The sequence below is a fragment of the Palaemon carinicauda genome, chromosome 33, assembly GCF_036898095.1.
Source record: "Palaemon carinicauda isolate YSFRI2023 chromosome 33, ASM3689809v2, whole genome shotgun sequence".
Classification (NCBI taxonomy): domain Eukaryota; kingdom Metazoa; phylum Arthropoda; class Malacostraca; order Decapoda; family Palaemonidae; genus Palaemon; species Palaemon carinicauda.
Genome location: NC_090757.1, coordinates 41,277,295 through 41,299,794, shown reverse-complemented (window position 1 = coordinate 41,299,794; position 22,500 = coordinate 41,277,295). Strand labels below are relative to the sequence as shown.

The 22,500-nt window shown below is 31.8% G+C and overlaps 1 protein-coding gene across 3 annotated transcripts in view; it reads right to left on the bottom strand.

Annotated features, from left to right (window-relative positions):
• Positions 1-22,500, bottom strand: part of LOC137626309 (carbonic anhydrase-related protein 10-like) — a 306,847-nt gene that overhangs the window by 12,360 nt on the left and 271,987 nt on the right. For all 3 annotated transcript variants that reach the window (XR_011041001.1, XM_068357381.1, XM_068357382.1), the window contains exon 7: positions 4,188-4,342. Coding sequence is in view for 2 of the 3 variants with exons in the window: in XM_068357381.1 (XP_068213482.1) it covers positions 4,188-4,342 (155 nt within the window). In the remaining variant the exon portion in view is untranslated. The remainder of the gene's footprint in view (positions 1-4,187; positions 4,343-22,500) is intronic.

The following is a 22,500-nucleotide window of genomic DNA, read 5'->3' as shown; positions in this document are numbered from 1 at the left end:
GTTTTTTAATCTCAATTTTTCTTCCCGATTAGCCACTAATTTGACATCCGTGTCTTATTATCGAAGTCATCATCTCATCTCGTTTTTGAAATTTTGATCATCTCGTCTTTGAAATTTTGATCATCTCATTGGTTAAAGGGTATTTCGTCTATTTTATATGTGAGATAGCATTTTTATATCTGCATATCTCCAACAGTACTGTAAATTTAACCGTATTTATATATTTTGCATCCATAGTGGTTATTACATATAATTTTTCACATCTGTTAGTGTTCGTTAAATAAACATTTTGATGTTTTTAATAGCACAAGAAAAGAAGAGTTTTGATCTTGCAAATATGTAGCATTAATTGGTCAGATTCAAGGATACCTAATAACAGGAAAGTTTACATATACACTTAAAGAAAAACCGTAATTTTAATCTGATATTCAGCCGTATTTCAATAACAACAAGCGAATGTAATTTAACCCTACTTTGATCGTATGTTTTACTGGTTGGTGACCGTAATATCACTCTTACGTCAATAAATCCGTTTTTAAAACGGTAAAAATCTTGGAATAAATGTTGCCAGGCATTCACCGTTTTTTAATGCAAATTTTAAGTTTACCCAAAACAGAATACATGCTCATTATGAATTTGACGTCTTGTTTATCTCGCGTGAGACCAGGTATTTTCACCGTAAAGATGCTTGGACTCACATAAAGAGCAGGAATGTCATTTAGTATCCAATTCGAATTGATGAGTTTGAATTCAGAATGGAAGAACAGTGTTGTAATAGGTTAGTGTCAGTGGCATACTTCGTCTTGAGAAAATATTCAAGGGGTACCTTATGTTAACAGAGTGAAAGCGGAATTATTTAGTTTTCAAACTCCTTTGGTATACGAAGGATGGCCAAAAAAAAAAAAAAAAAAAGTATTTACCTCAGTTGGTATTAAGATAGACGATACTATTTGAGATGAAAAATCTTAGACCGCGGTAGTAAATATAAAAGTTCGTTTTAAACAAAATTGATTTTTTTGCTCGATATTTTTGTTAAAAATGAGACTTATGAAACAGTGATGTAGACTCAAGTTTGTTTTGAACTAAATTGAAAAGATTTTGTACGCTTGGAAAAATAGTTTTTTAAAAGGCGAGTAGCCTACTATGAGATTCAGGGCCTCTGTAACACGGTTTTTTTCGCAATAACTTTTTATCTATGAATTTCATAAATATAACGCTTCTTCAGAATGCACATTATATCTACACATAAATTTTGACTATATTCTGCATTACGTAGGTTGAATAAATTTGGTACTTATAATGTAAAAGTGACGTTTTTTGAAGATGGGCCAACTCATTCAGAGAAAAGGTTTCGAACGCACTCGTTACGTAACTTATGACGGCATTTCTTCCCTCTTTCTCGATCGATGATTGGCTATACGTACCGAAGGCTATACCTCTGCCAACAGTGACACAAAAGTTTAAATAAAAGCAAAGCAGTACACCTTTATGAACTCTGAAACCTCTTCACTGATAATTGTCATAATGAACAAACCAACAAAATATGTTAATAAATACAAAAACACTTCGATTATTAGTCTAACTCCCAAAATAAGTTTCCTAAGAAATTACAGTCTACTTTATAGGTCACAATCATAATGACAAGGTGTAGGGAATAGTTGGTAATTTTCAAAAACGTAGTAGACAAGCTTGATTTTATAACTGCTATATCCAAAGTCAAGCAATTTTTATTTATTGTCTATCTACCTACCTATTTACTGTAAAAAAAAAAAAAAAAAAAAAAAAAAAAAAAAAAAAAAAAAAAAAAAAAAAAAAAAAAATTACCGGTACCGTATTTTGTCTTTAAACCTTCACCAATAATCATCGTCAGAATGATGACTTCATGTGGCTCCACCCACTTTGGCCTCGTTATAATTCAGAATAACACTGAAGACTATCATGGGCATTGTTGGATCAGAAAATTTAAATTCTGGCTATAAAAACTCATTTCTCGAGTAGTTGTAAGAAGTGCTAAATGATCCTCTAGGATCCCAGGAGTTGGCCTAAACGTTTAATTCATGTATACTACTGTTGTGGCACTACTGCTACAGTAGTATTACTACGCTAGCACAGATACCCCACCCAAATTTATGTATCGTTCCGCCATTCATAAAGTCATTATGTTTTTTCATCACGCAATAAGCCATGGCCTACTCAGAAATTAAGTTGAACATTAGATGATAGGTTATTTCATTAAGCTGACAAATTATGGCAACTGGGTATGTTATTGCCGATGTTAAAGCTAAAGATAAAGTATGGTATCATTCTTTCATTGCATTATCATCGTTACTACTATTTGTTTTGCTTCATATAGTAATTATTTTAAAAGATAAATGAATTATGTTCACTTTACTTCTATAAATTCCCATTAGATGTACAAATAAAACTCCTAAAACTATTCATGATTTATTTACAAAATGCAGTCATGCCCAAAACATAGCCAACACGGTTGTACGGCCTAAGAAGAAGAAAAAAAAATATAACAGATGATCCGTTGGTCTGATGGAGAGTTTAGCACAAAATTCTTGTTTTAACAAAAATAGTTATATAAAGACTGTTTACATACAATCTCTCTTTTTCTGTCTCTCTTGGTGGCATAGTAAATAGTTAATGGAAATGTTCAAAAGCCTGAATGACATTACAAGTATTATAATCATGTTACGCTATATACAAATCAGGTCATAAACATTGGATTTAAACTAGAAACTGAATGATTACCTATTCAGGCTATAGTAAATATGGCCACGGGCTTTCTCTTGACTGTATAAAGTTGCAAGTCGTAAAAAAAATGCAGTTTTGCAACCACGGGGGCAATTCCAAATCCTGCTAGCCATTCTTGACTGGTATGGGTTCCAGAGCCCATGGAACAAGGTGAATGGGTGTCTGGTGGATGGGCGGGGCAAAATTTTGTCAAAAGGTGTTTACATTGCTTACGCAATGAATGTTTTCGACTCTTGGCTCGTTATCACTAGCCATGGCGTCGGCTAGATAATTTTTACTCTATAAAAATTAAAACTATCGGGTTTAGGTTATTGATAATGCTGACAAAATTTGTGTGTGGTTGTAAAATATACATATGTCAACTTTCAGCTACATCCGATGCATTGATAAGGAGCAAAGTCCAAAAAACCGTGTTACAGAGGTCCTGAATCTCATAGTAGTGCTTATAGATTAAAGAACTAAAGAGAGTGCATTTTTTTTTTCTGGAAAAAAAGTCAAGTTCTTTAGTGGACTATCTCGAGAGCATTAATACTCCAAGAATTTAATAGATCAGTTTTTGTGGAACAGATGGGAGGGAAAAAATCATGATTTTGTGACTCGGTATCATAGCCTCTGGTTTAAAAGACAAATGGTATTATCGGCTGCCCTTTTAACATAGCATAAGAGTAAGACGAATTAATATTTCAAGTTAAAAAGAAAAGAAAAAAAAGTGGACTTTTTTCTTTTTTGTCTTCTAAATGTTATAAGCTCTTATCTTTAGAAAGGCCAGATTGTGACATATACTAAAAATTGTAAAGACAGATGACACTGACACATTTTCCTTTTTGGAAAGTTCTGAAATATCGATATAAATTTATTATCAGGAGGCTGTGAGAATCACACCATTTAGGAAGAGGATTGCATCTTTCCAGAATGGATTTACACCTTTGAAGACTATACTTTTCCAAACTCTTAAGAAACAAAATGTATTTTGAGGAATTCCGGAACATTTTATGGAAGTAATGCTTTGATAAATAAAGTTATGCTTTGATTAATGAAGTACTGCTTTGATGAATGAAGTTATGCTTTGATTAATGAAGTACTGCTTTGATTAATGAAGGAAAATCATTGGTTTATTTTACATGAACGATTAGTATCTCAGGATCAGGGTTTAACCTTGAGCATGTAGCCATTACCTTACTTTTCAGTATCCTTGAATTTGAAGCAAGTAAAACCGAAATTTCTTTGAAAATATCATCAGCTGTGAAAGAATTACTTTAAACCATGAAAAATTTACATAAAAATAAGGTAATTACTATAAAAGTTTAAACCCTTCTCAGGACCTAAAATAATTAGAGGTACCTGGACGCTACAAAAAGATGATCAATCCGAGACAAAACCCTCACTCATTCAAGCAGCTCAATAATGCATAGGATCAAGACACTCACCTGCTGTTTAGTTATGTAGATGGGCCGATTAGCTATAATCCACGTAACTGTCTCATGGCAAGCGGGCATTGTCGTGGAACCATCGTATGTCATAAAGTAATTTGTATCTGGTAAGAGGTCGTGGATGCTCAAATGATGCAGTATGTGCGTGGTACCTGTAAGGGCATGGTTATTATTAGTCATGTTAGGTGTTAAATAAGGAATAACTATCAAGGAAGACACACACGCTCCTACAACCGAATGCAACTTCACCTAACGTAGCGTAATTGTAGATTGCACTTTGAATGTTCATTGTCGGTGAAGGGTTTTATTTTTAATTGTATATATCAATTTCCATCCCTAACAACAACAACAACAACAACAACAACAACAACAACAACAACAACAACAACAACAACAACAACAACAATAATAATAATAATAATAATAATTGAGGTAATGGTGGGGTGGTTGGCAAATTTTATGGTATGGGAGGAAAGTGGAGATTGATAAGAAATTATAAATGAATATCCGTTAGTATATAGTATGTGGGTGAAAGAGTGACTAGATCAGTGTAATATAGTTTTTCAACCGATAATGTATTTGTTTTCCTAACCGTTCAGTATCTGTATGGACGGAGTCTTGCGAAAAGGGAAAAGAAGTTAGATGTAGGTACAAAGTTGTGAAATAAGAATGTGTTATTGTTGGAGCGTGAACTTGTTGATAATTGTAGATGATACAGTAAAGGGTAGGAATATTGATGAGAATTTACTGAATCTGGTACGTTTTGAATATTTGTCAAAGGAGTAATTTAATTATAGATATGGCAATGAGTGAGGATGTGTTTAAATGGAAACCAGTAGCAATGAAAGTTGAAATCGTTCGTCTAAAAATGGAAGGACACGGTTAATTCTCGTATAATTACGGAAGTAAATATTATGGGTGCTAGTAGGATAACTTAAGTAAAGCTGGGGAGGTAGCAGGATGATTGCCAAAAATACGGAAGAGCTTTTGTGTCAATGGAAGCCTAATTTGGAATGCATAAAGAAATTTTTGACACTCCTAACTTTTATGGGAAGGGAGTTTGGATAAATGACTCAAACAAGAAGAAAGATTGCTGTTGTTCAGATGAAAAGCTTTGTGTAGTAATATGTTAAAAGAAAAAAATGTCGTGGTGAGATGTGTGGATATAACGAGAAGTAATAAAGGGTTAACGTGGTTGAGATGATTAATATTACTGTTTTGAGCGGTGCTGTGGAAAGAATAAAGGAACACAGGTGGTTGAAAGGATGAGAAGGAAAGTTGGAAAGTTCTGGATAGAATAAGTGGACATTTTATTGGATATGCAAGGCATCTATTATCATGAATCACTAGAGCGCGTGCAAAATAGTTAACGATGCAGTGACTGTTAGGGGTTAGACGCTCAATTGACTGTGTATGTATGTATGTATATATATATATATATATATATATATATATATATATATATATATATATATACACATATACACGATAGATGGAGGGATGGAGAATATATATATATTCTCCATCCATCCATCTATCGTATATACAGGGTGTGTGTGTGTATATATATATATATATATATATATATATATATATATATATATATATACACACAGTATATATATATATATATAAGTAATATATATATATATATATATATATATATATATATATGTATATATACGTATGTATATATATATATTTATATATATATATATTTATATAGTTATATATAAATATATATATATATATATATATATATATATATATATATATATATATATATATATTCTCCATCCATCCATCTATCTATCTATTGTGTATCTATTGTATGTATATATATATGTATATTTGTATATATATTTTTATATATGTATATTCATATATATATACATAAATATATACACACACAAACATATACACATCAACGGATATACATACTTACGTATTGAGATATGTACGTATGTATGCGTCTCGAAAATTATTCATGTGAACTTTAGATATAACAAATTTTGCTGAAAATCATGTTTATAATGAAGTCGAAAATGGAGGAAAATTTAACATTTCTTTATATTTGAAGCCATTCACTTTTTGGAGATTGTTCGTGTTGCTTCGTCTTTTGAATAAGGTTAACTTTCAATTGATCCCCTTAAGGTACTCTCTATGGATATAAATTATTATAGGTAAACCCACGTACCTAGACCGTGAGAACGCCCTTCACAGATGCAGATTACGGGACAAGACTTGTTGAAAGGGCCTTGAATTTGATATTCAAATTTATGTCCTTTTCTTTATGTACTTGAGAGTAATAATTTTCCGATAATGGCATGTCAATGATAACTTACAGCTGCTATCAGATTGTTAAATGATCTTGAGGAATTCAAACTTTTTGTAAATTCTTTTCGGCTGACATGTCTCGTTTTTTTAAGTTTATGTAGGATTATTGTATTCAAAGCGATGTTACGGATCTTTAAATATTTAATATTTCTTATTCATTACTTGTGTATACTGTAGTATACTTGCTTTTTCCTTATTTCCCTGTTGGTACCCTTAGGTTTTTAGCGTTCTAGTTTTCTAACCAAGGTAGTAGCTTGGCTATTGATAATAATAGTAACTATATTGTTTTTTTTTTTATATATTTTGAATTACCAAAACATTACAGAAACGCTGGAAATAAAATTTGCTTCAAAATGAAGTTAAAGCAGAAAGGTAATTATTATGTTAAGATCTGGATATAACCTTTATAGTAATAAGAGTAGCTTTTTGTATTGGATAAGAATCGGTGAATCTGTATATTTTATCCCAATTTCATCTGTTAACCACTCATAAGAATTACCTGTAATAGTTCCTCTATGAAACTGATTTTTAGACAATAGTTAACACGTTTCCCTTTTTTTTAAATATTAGTTTGATTTATTGTTATTTTATATATTTTAAGTTAAATGCAATGGCTATTAATCATCAGAATTATTTTTAAAACTTTAAATATACTAATTATTTTATGTATTTCTAATTTATCATTTTTGTAATTCACTGCTTTTGATTTGTGTGCATTTTCTCATACAGTTATATACTCGTTTCTTGTTTTTTTGTTCTTATTGTTAAAATCATTGCTAGAGATGGAGGATTGCTGATTTTCTGAAATTACCGTACACATGATTACAGTTAAATTGCAGTTCATCAACTGAAGTTGGGCTATCCCAATTAAGATTGGTTCACATCATGAAAATTTACATTTTGTTCTATGATATTAAAAAAGTATACTCAAAAGTAGTAGGTTGGCCAGGGCACCAGCTGCCCGTTGAGATGCTACCACTAGAGAGTTATGGGGTCCTTTGACTGGCCAGACAGTACTACATTGAATCCTTCTCTCTGGTTACGGTTCAATTTCCCTTTGCCTACTCATAAACCGAATAGTCTGGCCTATCCTTTACAGATTCTCCTCTGTCCTCATACACCTGACAACACTGAGATTACCAAACAATTCTTCTTCACCCAAGGGGTTAACTACTGCACTGTAATTGTTCAGTGGCTACTTTCCTCTTTGTAAGGGTAGAGGAGAGACTTTAGCTCTTCTAGGAGAAGGACACTCCAAAATCAAACCATTGTTCTCTTAGTCTCGGATAGTGCCATAGCCTCTGTACCATGGTCTTCCACTGTCTTGGATTAGAGTTCTCCTGCTTGAAGGTACACACGGACACTATTCTATCTAATTTCTCTTCCTCTTGTTTTTTTAAATTATTTAAAGTTTATATATGAAATATGTATTTTAATGTTGTTACTGTTCTTAAAATATTTAATTTTTCCTTGTTTCCTTTCCTCACTGGGCTAATTTCCCTGTTGGGGCCCCTGGGCTTATAGCATCCTGCTTTTCCAATTAGGGTTGTAGCTTAGCAATAAATAATAATAATAGTATTAGACAGTTCTAGATATGCATCCATATTGCTGAGAATAATCTCTTAACAATTATTGTGCAATTGTTGTGCATAGAAATACTGTTTCATTGTTTTCATCCATTCAAGCGGAAACGTGAAAAATGGAAAATAATCTTTTTAAAATTAGTGTGCATAAAAGTATTGAGGATGTTTCATTGTCTTTATTTAGCCATGAAATACGGTAAATGAACGAGTTTACTTATAAGTAATTTTTGTATTAGGATATTTTATGCTCATAAAGCGCCCATATTCGAATTCTTGTGAGAAGTCAAAGTTGAGTTGTAGAAACGGTAGTATAAATATAGTGATTTATATGAAGTTTTTGTTTTAATAATAGTGAATCAAAACTCTCACATCTTAATAGTTTCTTCATTTTTCTTTATTGTAGGATGCACAGTAAGGGACATTATTATCGGTTTGATAGTCCGACTGGTTTATTTACATGCTAAACCAAATAACCTTAGAATTATATACTATTTGTATGATTCTAAACATGGATTATGACAATAGGAAATATAAATACTAATGATTTTCTTAATCGGGTAGTTGAATACTAATGATTTTCCTAATCGGAGAGTTGAATCAGTAGAACTTCAAAAGTTCAAACTTGCAGCAAATGTTTATATGTTGAACAGGCTGGAACAGGTTTTTCTATAGTTTATATATGAAGTATCTTTTTTAATGTTTTTAAAATATTTAATTTATTTCCCTATTTCCTTTCCTCACCGGGCTATTTTTCCCTGTTGTAGCCCTTGGTCTTCTAGAATCTTGCTTTTTCAACTACGGTTGTAGCATAGCTAGTAATGATGATGATAATGAATCGGCATTTGTTATTCTCTCTTTCTCTCTGGCTTCGGTTGTTTATTATATCGGATAAGACAAGGACACTATTTTACCGGGAATGCGTAATACCGTGTTTCGTGCTAAGTAGCTAAAATCGATGTCGAGGTTCTTGACTTAATACAACGCTTGTTTGATCTTGCAGTTCAAGTTCATTGATTTTATACTTTTCAATTTATGCGTTTTTAGCGTATGTAGTAAAGATATGTACACAGGAGAATTTCAGTGTTTGCATAAAATCATTATTTCTAACGATTTGCTAGAAGGAATTATCAAAGTGAATGCAATATGCATTGAGTACATGAAGTACATATTGCCTGCAGCTCGTGTTGAAATATTGCAATGATGAACTGTTAACGCCCACTTACTTTTTTTTCTTTTTTTTTTCTTTAACTTACAAACTGTTGACCACCAAGAATGTCAGGTAGCGGTCAACAACCCTCTTAAAGACGTACTCTATTTGGTTACATCCAAAAGTAGTCAGCGATGGAAAGCATTGGACGAGTACGGTATGGAAATATATGTGACTATATATGTAGGGTCAAAGATGTAATGCTTATTATATTCAATATCGTCTTGGGTACAGACGCCGAGTAACTTCATATATCAATTTCTCCTTCAGTCTTTGTTACAAAGAAGTAACCAGAATTGATAAATCTATTCTTTTAATGGAATTCCTTTAATTTTGTGTGCCATTCTTAACAGCAAATAGGAAGGTCTTCTTATAAACCTAAAGAATTGTGCGTAACTATATTATTTTGCATTCAGACGTTACAGTACTGAAAGGTTCAATGCATGAATTTGATTAAATTTGTTTCCTTTAGGTTCATATACCATACACACTTTTTCTGAAGTTTTGTTCCATTGATGATATTATGCACTTGTAATACCAGTCTTCTCCAACCTGTGCTGCTTGGCTAACAATGACAATAACATTGATAATAACTGTCATTATAATAAGCCCCCCCCTCTCTCACTCTCTCACTCTCTCACTCTCTCTCTCTCTCTCTCTCTCTCTCTCTCTCTCTCTCTCTCTCTCTCTCTCTCTCTCTCTCAAGGCAACTGGCCCATTAGTTTAGTACATTCAGTAATAACAGAAATAACAGTGAGCGAGGAAAATCTATATGAAGCAAGCGGATTGATGTAAACGTTAAGGAAAGTTCTCAATGATTATAGTAATGATGTTGGATGGGGGAATTGTATAGTATGTAAGCTTATAGTTATAAACGACAAAAGTGAACATAATTCTAAATGTTGCAGTATTAAATGAGGAATATACTATAAGGTATGTTTGAGACACGTGGCTAGTGAATTTATGGCAAATGAATTGCCTTATAGGTCTCTGTCGAAACGATTTGTTAATTGATTATGGTGACATAATTCAAGTGGAGGTCCAAATTATCAGACATAATGACGAAAGAAAAAAATTCCTATTTATTAAAAAAGATTTGAAAGGCTTGCCGAAAAGAATGGCTTACTTAAATGGTAATTTTTGCATAAAACGTAATTTTGAAGGACCCATTTCACGAACTCCCTTTTAAAATTATAATCGCATTAAAGAGCAGAGGAGATAAATGGTGAAATATGCATATCCAAATTACATTTATGAAATATTGCGGAAAATGAATCCGGTTCCACCATGGGATTAACTCTGTGGGCCGTAAGCTCCTTAGGGCTGAATTGGGCTGACCCTTTGTAAGGTATGCCCCTTTCAAACTATTTTATTGACACTGACAGTCATTCAAACAAACAGAATAGAAAAAGGGGAATTTCCGTCTGTTAGTGTCTCTACTTATCTTCACGGATAGGAGAGAAAAGAGAAATTTTTTTGCACAAATTGTGGTGATGTATATATATATATATATATATATATATATATATATATATATATATATATATATATATATATATATATGTAGAATATTTATATTGTATATAGCCTATATTATTTATAGTATGATAGTATGCTCATTCTAAAGAGACTAGAGAGAAAGATTGTTGAAAAGCTTTGAGATGAACAAGCAGGATTTAGAAAAGGTAGAAGTTGTACTGACCAAATTTTCATTTTAAGATATGTGGTACAGGAATGTGTAGAATATAGAAATCTACTTTTGATGGTATTTGTAGACTGCGAAAAAGCCTTTGATAGTGTGCACCGGCCAATTTTGTGGAGAGTCCTGAGTTATTATGGAGTTCCTTTTAAAATATATAAATTTGTTCAAGTCTGTTTATGAGCATACCAAGTACAAAGTTAATGTTAATGAAGTCCTATCGAATGAATTTCCAGTGAACTGTGGAGTACTCCAAGGGAATGTGTTGTCGTCTATGTTGTTTTTCCTCCTTATGGATTTTTAAATGCATAGAACAGTCGAGGATGGTGGAGAAGTATTGGACTGGATTGGTAACAGGAAATTAGCTGACCTAGGGTATGCTGATGACGATGTTCTTGTTAGAACAGCAAAGGACTTACAAAGCTTACTTACCAGAATGCATGAAATATCACATAATGGTGGGCTCAAGATAGATAGAAGAAAGACAAAGATGAGAAGAACAGAATTATGCAGTGGAAGATGAAAATTAGTGGAGGGAGAAACGATTAATGAGGTTGAATTGTTTGAATATTTAGGAAATGTGATCTTTGATACAGGATCTTGAGAATTTGAGTTTAATGAAAGATTGAAATAAAGCAAATCAGACAATGGCTAGGTCGAGTAAAATTTGGAAATCAAATTGTCAGTGAGTCCTTTGACAATGGATAGCTGAAGACAAATCACAACAAGTCTCAGCCATAATTATAACTAATATAGCTACTTCATAATTCAGTGTAAAGAATTCTTCAACCTCTCTCCCATAAATGTATACTTGATATTACAGAATAGTGTGCCTGAATGTACTCTTATGCACGATATCTCTAATCCAAGACACTGGAAGATCATGGTACAGAAGATATGGCACTACCCAAGACTAGAGAACAATGGTTTGATTTTGGAGTGTCCTTCACCTAGAAGAGCTGCTTACCATAGCTAAAGAGTCTTTTTCCCTTACCATGAGGAAAGTAGCCAAAGTTCAACACTTACGAGGTTGTTATTGCCCATGTGGAGCACACACACCAGCTAACACTTTTTTATTCATGACTAAATAAGTGTTATTTTGTACATTATGTATGAGAGAGAGAGAGAGAGAGAGAGAGAGAGAGAGAGAGAGAGAGAGAGAGAAGGAGAGAGAGAGAGGCCCAACATACATTCAGTATTCATATTAACCTTGCATGAAAACGTGTTTTCATATTTCAACTGACACCGCCCCGGATCAAATTGTGGTAGGGGTCAATCCAATATTTTGCGAGTTCCCTAATCTCATGCTATTTGTCCTTGTCAGGTAGAGTTTCATGATTATTGAAATAATGGTCCCATTCCATAATACAGGGCAAATGATTGAAGAATGCGTAAGTATTTTAACACCATATTTCAGTTTTTTTTTACGCATCATTCCATTGTTTGTTACTTTGATTTTTTTCATATTTTGTCTAAAGGTAATTCCTCTTTTGAAATTTGGATTTCAGATGAGGTAGACACGTACTTATATATACACAGTATATATATATATATATATATATATATATATATATATATATACAGTATATATATATATATATATATATATATATATATATATATATATATATATATATATTTATAATATACAGTATATTAACTTGTTTATTATATGTGTATATATATAAATATATATATAAATGATGATATACAGTATCTTAACTTGTATATTGTGTGTGTATATATATACATATATATATATATATATATATATATATATACATATATATATATATATATATATATATATATATATACATATATATATATATATATATATATATATATATAATATACAGTGTATTAACTTGATGTATATTATATATATGTATATATATAAATATATATATATATATATATATATTATATATATATATATATATATATATATATATATATATATGATAATATACAGTATCTTAACCTTATGTATATTATGTGTATGTATGTGTGTATATATACATATATATATATATATATATATATATATATATAATATACAGTGTATTAACTTGATGTATATTATATATATATATGTATATATATACACAGTATATATTATATATACATATATATGTATATATATAAAATAGATATACAGTATATATATATTCATATATACAACTATGTATATCTATATCTATATATATATATATATATATATATATATATATATATATATATATTATATATATATATATATATATATATATATATATATATATATATTTATATATATATATATATATATATATATATATATATATATATATATATATATATATATATATATATATATATATATATATATATATATATATATATATATATATATATATATATATATATAAATGCACACACACGGGTGTATGCGTTTTATTCTGTTATTCTTCTCATTATCAATGTTTTTTACCGGTTCCATGTACAGGCTGCAAAGGGATATATCTCCAGCTTCCAAATACTGCATTATTTATTATTGTGCTGCTGATCTGAGTTTTAGGGTCACCGCCTTCACCTCTCTCTCTCTCTCTCTCTCTCTCTCTCTCTCTCTCTCTCTCTCTCTCTCTCTCTCTCTCTCTCTGCATACTAAATCTATAAATATGAACTGTAGAATTGAGTTTTGTTATTTGAAAGATTTTTCTATTTATTCGAAAAGCACATTTTAAGATGTGTATTTTTCATGTATTTACTTTGTTTTTGTGCTTTTTGTGTAATGTCTTGGTGTTTACACGAACCTTTTTTTTTTCTTTTATTTATATATTTAGTAACAGCAAAATCGATGTTTGTGCTAATGTTTTTTTTTTTTTTTCTGAATATTTCTTGAGCATGTGAAGTTTGTTATTTCACAATGTAATTTTTGCGCATTTTACACAGGGTTTGAGTATTTTCATTTGGATATTCAAATAGGGCACATTTATTGAACTGAAATAATTGCGAACGCCTTATGTTAAAGGGGAAATACTTATTTTTCTAGTGAATAATATTGGGTAAAGGCTAGAAATGTAGACCAACTCGCAAAATAACGCTTCTTATATCGTTAAAGTTTTTTATAGTTTAAATAGGAAATATTTATTTTGATATTGTTACTATTCTTAAAATATTTTATTTTTCCTTATTTCCTTTCCTCACTGGGCTGTTTTCCCTGTTGGGGCCCCTGGGCTTATAGCATCCTGCTTTTCCAACTAGGGTTGTAGCTTAGCTTTTAATAATAATAATAATAATAATAATAATAATAATAATAATAATAAAAAGTTAATTACCCAATTATAATACCATCCATTTAACGTTTAAACACGCTTCCCTATTTTATAATTATCATCTCCAGGAATCTGTCATATCAAACGTTTTGTTCTGGCCAAAGAAGTAAAGCTGTTGCCTTTCCAACGTTGAAATGCTTAAACGTTTGCTATGCGAAAGGAGGAGTAAAAATCACTTGATACCATGAAATAAAACATTGGAAACCACCTTATAAAGGGAGATGTTGTATTCTATTCGTTTTGGAGGTGATGTACATGTTTTTCCAACTAGGGTTGTAGCTTAGCTAATAATAACTATAATAATGATAATAATTATAAAAAATATAATAATTATAATAATTATAATTATTATAATTATTATAATTTATATAATTGTAATTATTATTAGCTAAGCTACAACCCTAGTTGGAAAAGCAAGATGTTATAAACCCAAGGGCTCCAACAGGAAAAAATAGCCCATTGAGGAAAGGAAATAAGGAAATTAATAAACGATATGAGAGAACAAAGAGTTGAATGTGATGGTCGATTCGGAATCGTTTAAGGCCACAATTTTTCATGCATATCATGTCTGACGTTTCAGTGTTTGGATTGTTTGCTTTTATTTTTAATAGTTTTTTGTATACATCTATGAAATAGATGTATTGTTTTCTTCTCTATATGGATAATAGCAAACATTATTTCTGGCTTATAAGACGATTAACATTTTTATTGCTCACTTCAAAGTACTTTGAACTAAACTTCCTCTTTTTTTTTCTTTTACGCAAGAGTTCATGCCTGGCCTGAAGGGTTAGGCAATCTAAAACAACAATAACTTTGAAGTGATTGTTTCTCTTTAATGCAATGCTGGAGACACTTCTAATAACGATCAAACTTCTCATGAATCCATAAAGGGTTTTGGTTGAAATTTCATTCCTTCTCCTGTTTTAGAAGTTCCTATGAAAAAGGTCTTACAGTTTAGTATAATTTTTTTTCCTCAAATAAGAAAACGTAGAATGCCAGCCTAAAACCGCAACTGTTTCTACTCCACTACAGGACAAAGGCCTAAGACAGTCAATTCACATTTGGGGTTGGCCAGTTTTCATCACGATGCAGGCCACTGCGTGCTGATAATAGATAGAAAATTTCGTCTGATTGCTCACAGCAAACCAACCTATTATGGGTGGCCATGACTAGTACAGCTTTGAGGATCATGGGCATACGAAAACCTTTTCATCACGTTAATGTATCCAGGCTCAGAAAAGGATATTTTATTTATTATTATTATTATTATTTTATTATTATTATTATTATTATTATATATATATATATATATATATATATATATATATATATATATATACATGTTATATAATTTTCGTATAAATATCTTAATCTTCCGGGTTCTTTGCTGCTACGTCATCTTAAGCTAGTATCCTGACTAGGCATATGGTTTCTTTGTCATTGAATTATTTTTATTTTTTTTTCTCTAGTTGAATTAAATATCTTCGGATATCAACAAGTACAGTCTCTCTGTAGACTCTACTAATATATTGATGATGTTAGAATCAAATTCTACTATGTTAGTGGTACCTCCACTTGAAAACACCAAGTTAGATTTGTTTGCATTACAGTGCAATTTTCTTCATTTCAAATATCTTCCGACATTTAACTGTTCACATTCATGTCCGATTTCGGCCATCTACTTCAAGAGTGTCAGCCTTCATCAGCCAGCAGAGAAAAATCGTCTCTACTCAATAAGCGAAACAATGTGCCTTTTTAAAACAAATTGTGAATGCCGGGGGGTTGGGGGTATTTCGCTTTGCATAAGCTCTAAAGAAACTTCAGCTCTCATTTGATTTAATAGAAATAGTCCTGATGAAAGTAATGAATGCTCTCACGGCGCTGGAGAGAGCAGCATGAATGGAAGCTGCATTTAAAAAAAAAAATCATGATCACTTGTCTTCCTCCACATGAAAATTTAGTTTTTCGTGCTTTTGTTAAATTTTTTTCCCATCCTACTTGAACAAATTCACCGAGAAATCATATTTTTTTTTTCTTTTAACTCTCTAATATAGTTGAACTTCATATGGGTACATTTGGGGGTTCTTTGTTAAGAGATATTAAAATAGTATTTTATAAATGAAATATTCAATCAATTTCATTACTTACAAGTTATTAGAAATTTAGTTTTATATATGAATGTGAGCCAGGACCGTCTGAATAAAAAAAAAACAAGTTGAGTATCGCTGATCGTAGCACATAAGCTTGGCTCATCAAGACCTCTAATTATAGATTATTTTTTATTTTTCTGTTTCCTCTACGCACTTGGCTGGTTTCCTTGTTATAGCTCCTGTGCTAGGAACATTATGCTTCTAAAATTAGGGTTGCACCTGAGCTAATGATATTGCTACCAGAGAGTAGGAACGTCTAAGTTTTGACTTTAACCCTATGCTAACTGTTCGCAGAAAATGGCTTCATTCCAATGCCTTTGGATAACGTTATACGATCATTAAAGCGTCACTTTATAAATGAATGTATCCACTATTGAGATTACCATCATCATGTTATTGAAGAGGTAAATATACATACACTTCTGAGAACATATTCTTAAACACCAACTTTCATCTTTACATCGTGCAAGAATGCTTTTCAGAAGAAGTTTTGGTATTTACTCTTGAAATACTTTCCTTTTAATGTAATATTTACTTTGTGTTTTAATACGAGACAAACTCTTAGATATTTCAACGGGAAATCATAAGAAGTTCCACGCACAATAAATTTTGTAGAAACTAATAAATATTATAGAAACTCATTTGAGCAGAGTTTTTTTTTTTTTTTATAGCTTTTCGAACCACGTAATATGACACACCTCCCATGCGTGATGGGTCAATGGAGGTGTGGCCCAGCACAACTGAAATCGAATTTCAGAAAAGATATGATGAGAGTTTGAATCTTGTTAAGATATGTCATGCTGTGCCGAGCTATTTCCTTCCCTATATTAATGCTGAAAGACGAGCAGCATATCCGCTCTGTAATGATGAAACAGACAAGACAAAGTTATTCACATAATGCGTTTTTGAGCGTGATTGTGATATTGAATGTATGTACAAACAAAAACGTATCTAAAGCATGTATGAATTTTTATATTTTGTTAATTACCACCATTTCACCTTAGGAGAAAGGTTTAGTTATTTAAAGGTCGCTCATGAATGGCAGAGGCAAGGGACAGTAACATTGCCCTATCATGCAGGACAAAGCCATAGAGACTGATCATATTACATATGATCAGTGCCAAAGCCCCCTCTACAAAGCTAGGACCAAGGAGGGCCAGGCAATGGCTGCTGATGACTCAGCAGGTAGACCTATAGTCTCAAAACCTCGCATTCTTAGCTCACCAGGACGGTGAGGTTGCAACGACCAAAGGAACTCACGAGTTTGAGCGGGACTCTTTTAACTCCAGTCTGATGATCACCAGGCAAGGACGCTACCATCAGGCCAACATTTGCTGATATATTAAAATGTTTATTTTCCGGTGGCAAGATACCTCTTAACATAAGCCTACACATTTATAGGTTTTTGTTCCTGGACGTTTTTTAAGTAATTCATTAGTGAGTAATTAAAAAGAGTATCGGCACCAGCACAAATTCTCCAAAACGGCATTTAAAAGGACATTTCCTTTTACGCTGATTGCAAAGGAAAAAATTCTAGAATTTAACGAATTCAAAGAAAGAACATATTTCTCCCCAAACCATTAGGTTCGGATATTTATTCTTTTATAGTGTGATATGAGATTCAAGGTGGAAAAAAGAGGAAGAAAAAAAAAGAGGTTAGCATTTGGTGATCGTTAGTGTGAGAAAAAAAAGAGGACCTGTATAAAAAGTTTTCTTTCATGTTTAGTTGGTGAAATGCTGCCCATTATTTTGACAGGTCGCCAAGGTGATTTCTTTCTTTCTTTAGAGAGAGAGAGAGAGAGAGAGAGAGAGAGAGAGAGAGAGAGAGAGAGAGAGAGAGAGAGAGAGAGAGCATTTTCCGGTATTCATGAAAGACTGAATCTCGTTACCTAAATTAATGTGGATCAGACGATAGGTGGTCGGGAGAAAAGAGGTGGGAAAATCTGAGGAGGGGGAGGAGGAGGAGGACGAGGAGAAGAAGAAGAAGAAGAAGAAGAAGAAGAAGAAGAAGGAGGAGGAGGGAAATAATCGTAAGAAGTAAGAGAATTTAATACTGGCAAATTCGACCGAATTTGATGAAGTTGCTCATGCTGTTGGGATTTTTTATTTAACTTTTATAGTTGTTATTACTGAATCATTAGAACCTTTACACACACACACACACACATATATATATATATTATATATATATATATATATATATATATATATATATATATATATATATATATATATATATATATATATAAATGAAATAAACCCAGAATCTATAAAAAAGGAAATTAATTTGACTTTTTGAAGGGAGCATCTCCCTTCCTCTTCAGAAATCAAATAGTTACACATTTTTTAAAAAGAGGTACAAAGAGGCTCGTTAGAATTAGAATACCCGTTACAGTCTCAGCAAAAATTAGCAACGTTCATGGTGGTTTGTTTACATCGTTCAACAATTCCTTAACAATAGTTATATTGTTTTTGACAATATTATTTAAAAACAAATGTTATTTAGAATTACTTTGATAAATATAAAAATTCTAAGAATTTTGAATTGAAACTGCTTCAACTAGGTTTCGTTTTTGTATCAGGCATTGATATCAATTCGGCCATATTCTTAAAATCTATTGGAGGATTTTCCCTGGTCATGTGTTTAAAACAGCGCCATTTTCATTTCCTCTTCTAATGGAATCTATTTTCTTTTTTCTTTTTTAGATGTTATCAGAATATCATTTACTTTAGTTTTCTCTCTTATCCACGTTGCTCTTTTTCTGTCTCTTGGTGTTATCCCATAATTATTTATTAAATAACTCTTTCAGTTGTATGTCAGTACGCCTGAAAACTTCAAATCATTCTTTCATTCTTTGAGTTGTAATTATTTTATGTTCTTTTAGTAAGACTTCCATTTTCTGATGCTCAAGTTAAAACTGGTTGGAACATTTTGATTGAATACGTTTTTTGGAAACATGTCATCTAAAAATCTAAAGTTGTTAAGGTAATTCCCATTAATGTTAATTCCTACATTTCCCCAATTCTTAAAAATCTCTTCTGACATGCTGTGAATAGTTTAGGAGAGAGGGGGTCTCCCTGTCTAATTCATTTCTCAATCGTAATTTTCTCCTTATATCTAGTTATAGGATTGCTGTACTTCCTGTATAGATTTCTTCAAATCTCCTAACATAACTCATATATATCTTGTCCTTGAAGGGTTTTCATTACTGCTTTGATTTTGACAGAATCAAAAGTTTTTTCTTTGTCTATAAATGCCATACATAGTGGATTGTCATATTTTGTTGATTTTTCCATTAGCTGGTTAATTACATGGATATGGTCAGTTGTTGAATATCCACTTCAAAAGCCTGCCTACTCTCTTGGTTGATTCGTCTAGATATCTTTCTATTCTGTCTGGTATGATCTTTGTAAATATTTTATATATAACGGAGTGTAAACTTATTGGGCGGTCATTTTTTAGGTCTTTAGTTTCTCCCTTTTTGTAACTTATTATAATGATTTCCCACTTTTTATGACTTAATATAATAAAGTTTTTCCAAGCTGTAGACATTCTTGCAGACATGAGGTGTACAGTTCAGCCAGCTTTACGAGTATGAAATCTCCTCCATTTATTTTTAAATCAATTGTTATTATTATAATTATTATTATTACTAGCTAAGCTACAACCCTAGTTAGAAAAGCAAGATGCTATAAGCTCAAGGGCTCCAACAGGGAAAAATAGCCCGGTGGGGAAAGGAAATAAGGAAATAAATAAATGATGAGAATAAACTAACAATATATCATTCTAAAAACAGTAACAGCGTCAAAACAGATATGTCCTATATAAACTATTAACAACGTCAAAAAACAGATATGTCATATATAAACAATAAAGACTCATGTCAGCATGGTCAACATTAAAACATTTGCTCCACCTTTGAACTTTTGAAGTTCTACTTCTTCTTCTGCTGCTTTGCCCCTCTTCATGCCTTTTACTGCTTTCTTTACTTCTACCTCTGGGTTTGGTACAGTCTCAAGTGTTTCATTATTTCTATTGGCAAAGTCATTCATTATATCACTATTATATAACATTTAGAAATCCTCTGCAATTTTTATCACTCCATCTATATTGTTGATATTTCCATTTTCATCCTTTAAAGCAAACATCTGTTTGTACCCTGTTCAAAGTAGTCTTTTCACCAATTTGATGCTTCTTACTTTCTTTAGTGTTTCCAAAATTTTGGGCAAATGGGTTCATGATTATCTTGGGTTTTTAGTTTGTTTATTGTTTTGGATAGTTCTGGTAATTTTATTTTATCTCTAAGGTTTTACCCTCCTTTCTTTATTAGGTTTTGGGTCTTTTCTGATAGTTTTCCTTGATCATATTTAGGAACCTCACCTATATCTTTTACCGATTCCAATACAAACCAAAATCATCAGATTTTTCTCTTATTACAGGAGTGTTTTTATTTCTTGAAAGTTAGTTTATTTTTCTTTCCTTAGATCTCACCCTTCTATGATCGCTTGACTTCTAACTTGTTGAACTCTGTTACATCTTTTAACTAAATTGATTTTTTCACTGAGAATAAAATATATTTAATTTTGCGTTTCTTCATTTCAGTTTCTCCATGTCCATTTTCTATGTTTCTTTTTATAAAAGGTGTTTTTGAGTTTAAAATTGATTTTTATCAGTAACTTCTACAAGCATGTCTGCCTACTCTAAATTCACCTACGGAAGATCTCCTCTCTTCTTTTGATCTACTGTAGCGGTGAAATCACCCAAAACAAATGTAAATTGAGTCATGATTTTTTTTAGATATCTCCAGAACCTCATAAAAAGCTTCTATTTTTAATGTATGGGATGATGTTGGTGTATACGTGTGAATGATTTTCAATTTAGACTTCTTATTTAGTTTGATAAATAATCTTGCAATTCTATCACTACTACCACTACAAATTTCTTCTGCATTAAGTGCAAGATTTTTATTGATAAAAAAACCCACTCCATTTCTTCGTTCCTTTCATGTTCTCCTAAGCAATATATATGGCCCTCTTTTAACTCTAGATTCCCAAGTTGTTCTAATTTCACCCAATCCTATTATATCCCATTTATTTATTTCAGCTTTTCTATTTCCACAGCAAGATCATTCTCCCTATACAGGGTCCTCACGTTGTATGTTGTAAGGTTCAGTTGCCAAAGGTGGCCCATTCTAGTCAGAGTTTTTTAGCACCACAGCAGAGTGGGATGTAACTGCTCGCCATCTTGGGCAGTTGTTCCACTGACGCTGGGGACTGGGACCGAGACAAGAGTTGTGATATACATGTCTGGGTTTTCATGACCATGCTAGACACTGTGGGTTGGTGACTAACTTTGTATGAGTGGCCCTTAATAGTACACTATAGCTATGCCGATCATTGCGATGCGTAAACCCTTTCACCTCGTTAAGGTATCTCCATATATATGGTTTTGTCAAGATGTGTTGTTGTTTTCCTTATACGATCAAATATACTTGTGAATATTGCATATATTATACGCATACTACGTAATATATATTGCCAAGTTTAAAATATATTATGATTGTACAATATATAGGATAAGATATAATTATGTACATCTCAATTATATCATTCATCTTTTTTCCCATATCCGGGACATGTCTAAATTACGTCAGGCCTTTTTGTTTTTAGCCAATATTTTTGAATGACGTTACAGGGTGACTTTACAAGTGACATCCCCTCTCTTCACCGTTGTCATCGCTATTCCAATTACCCTATCCCCATTTTATTTTATGGCATCAGCGTCAAGATATCCTCTCACGTTTCTAAAATCCTTATTTAGAACATTTATTTATTCTATATTATTTGCTAGTTAATCATTTTATATAACTTGCGGTAGTTCATACATGGATTACCTTCATCAATGAAATAGAGTACTTTTTTCCTTTTTGTCTTGTTGGGATTTTCCCCTCATAATTTACAAGTATATGGTTCGAACTATTATAAGTCGTCTGGAGGTTTAAGGGTGCCTCTTCAGT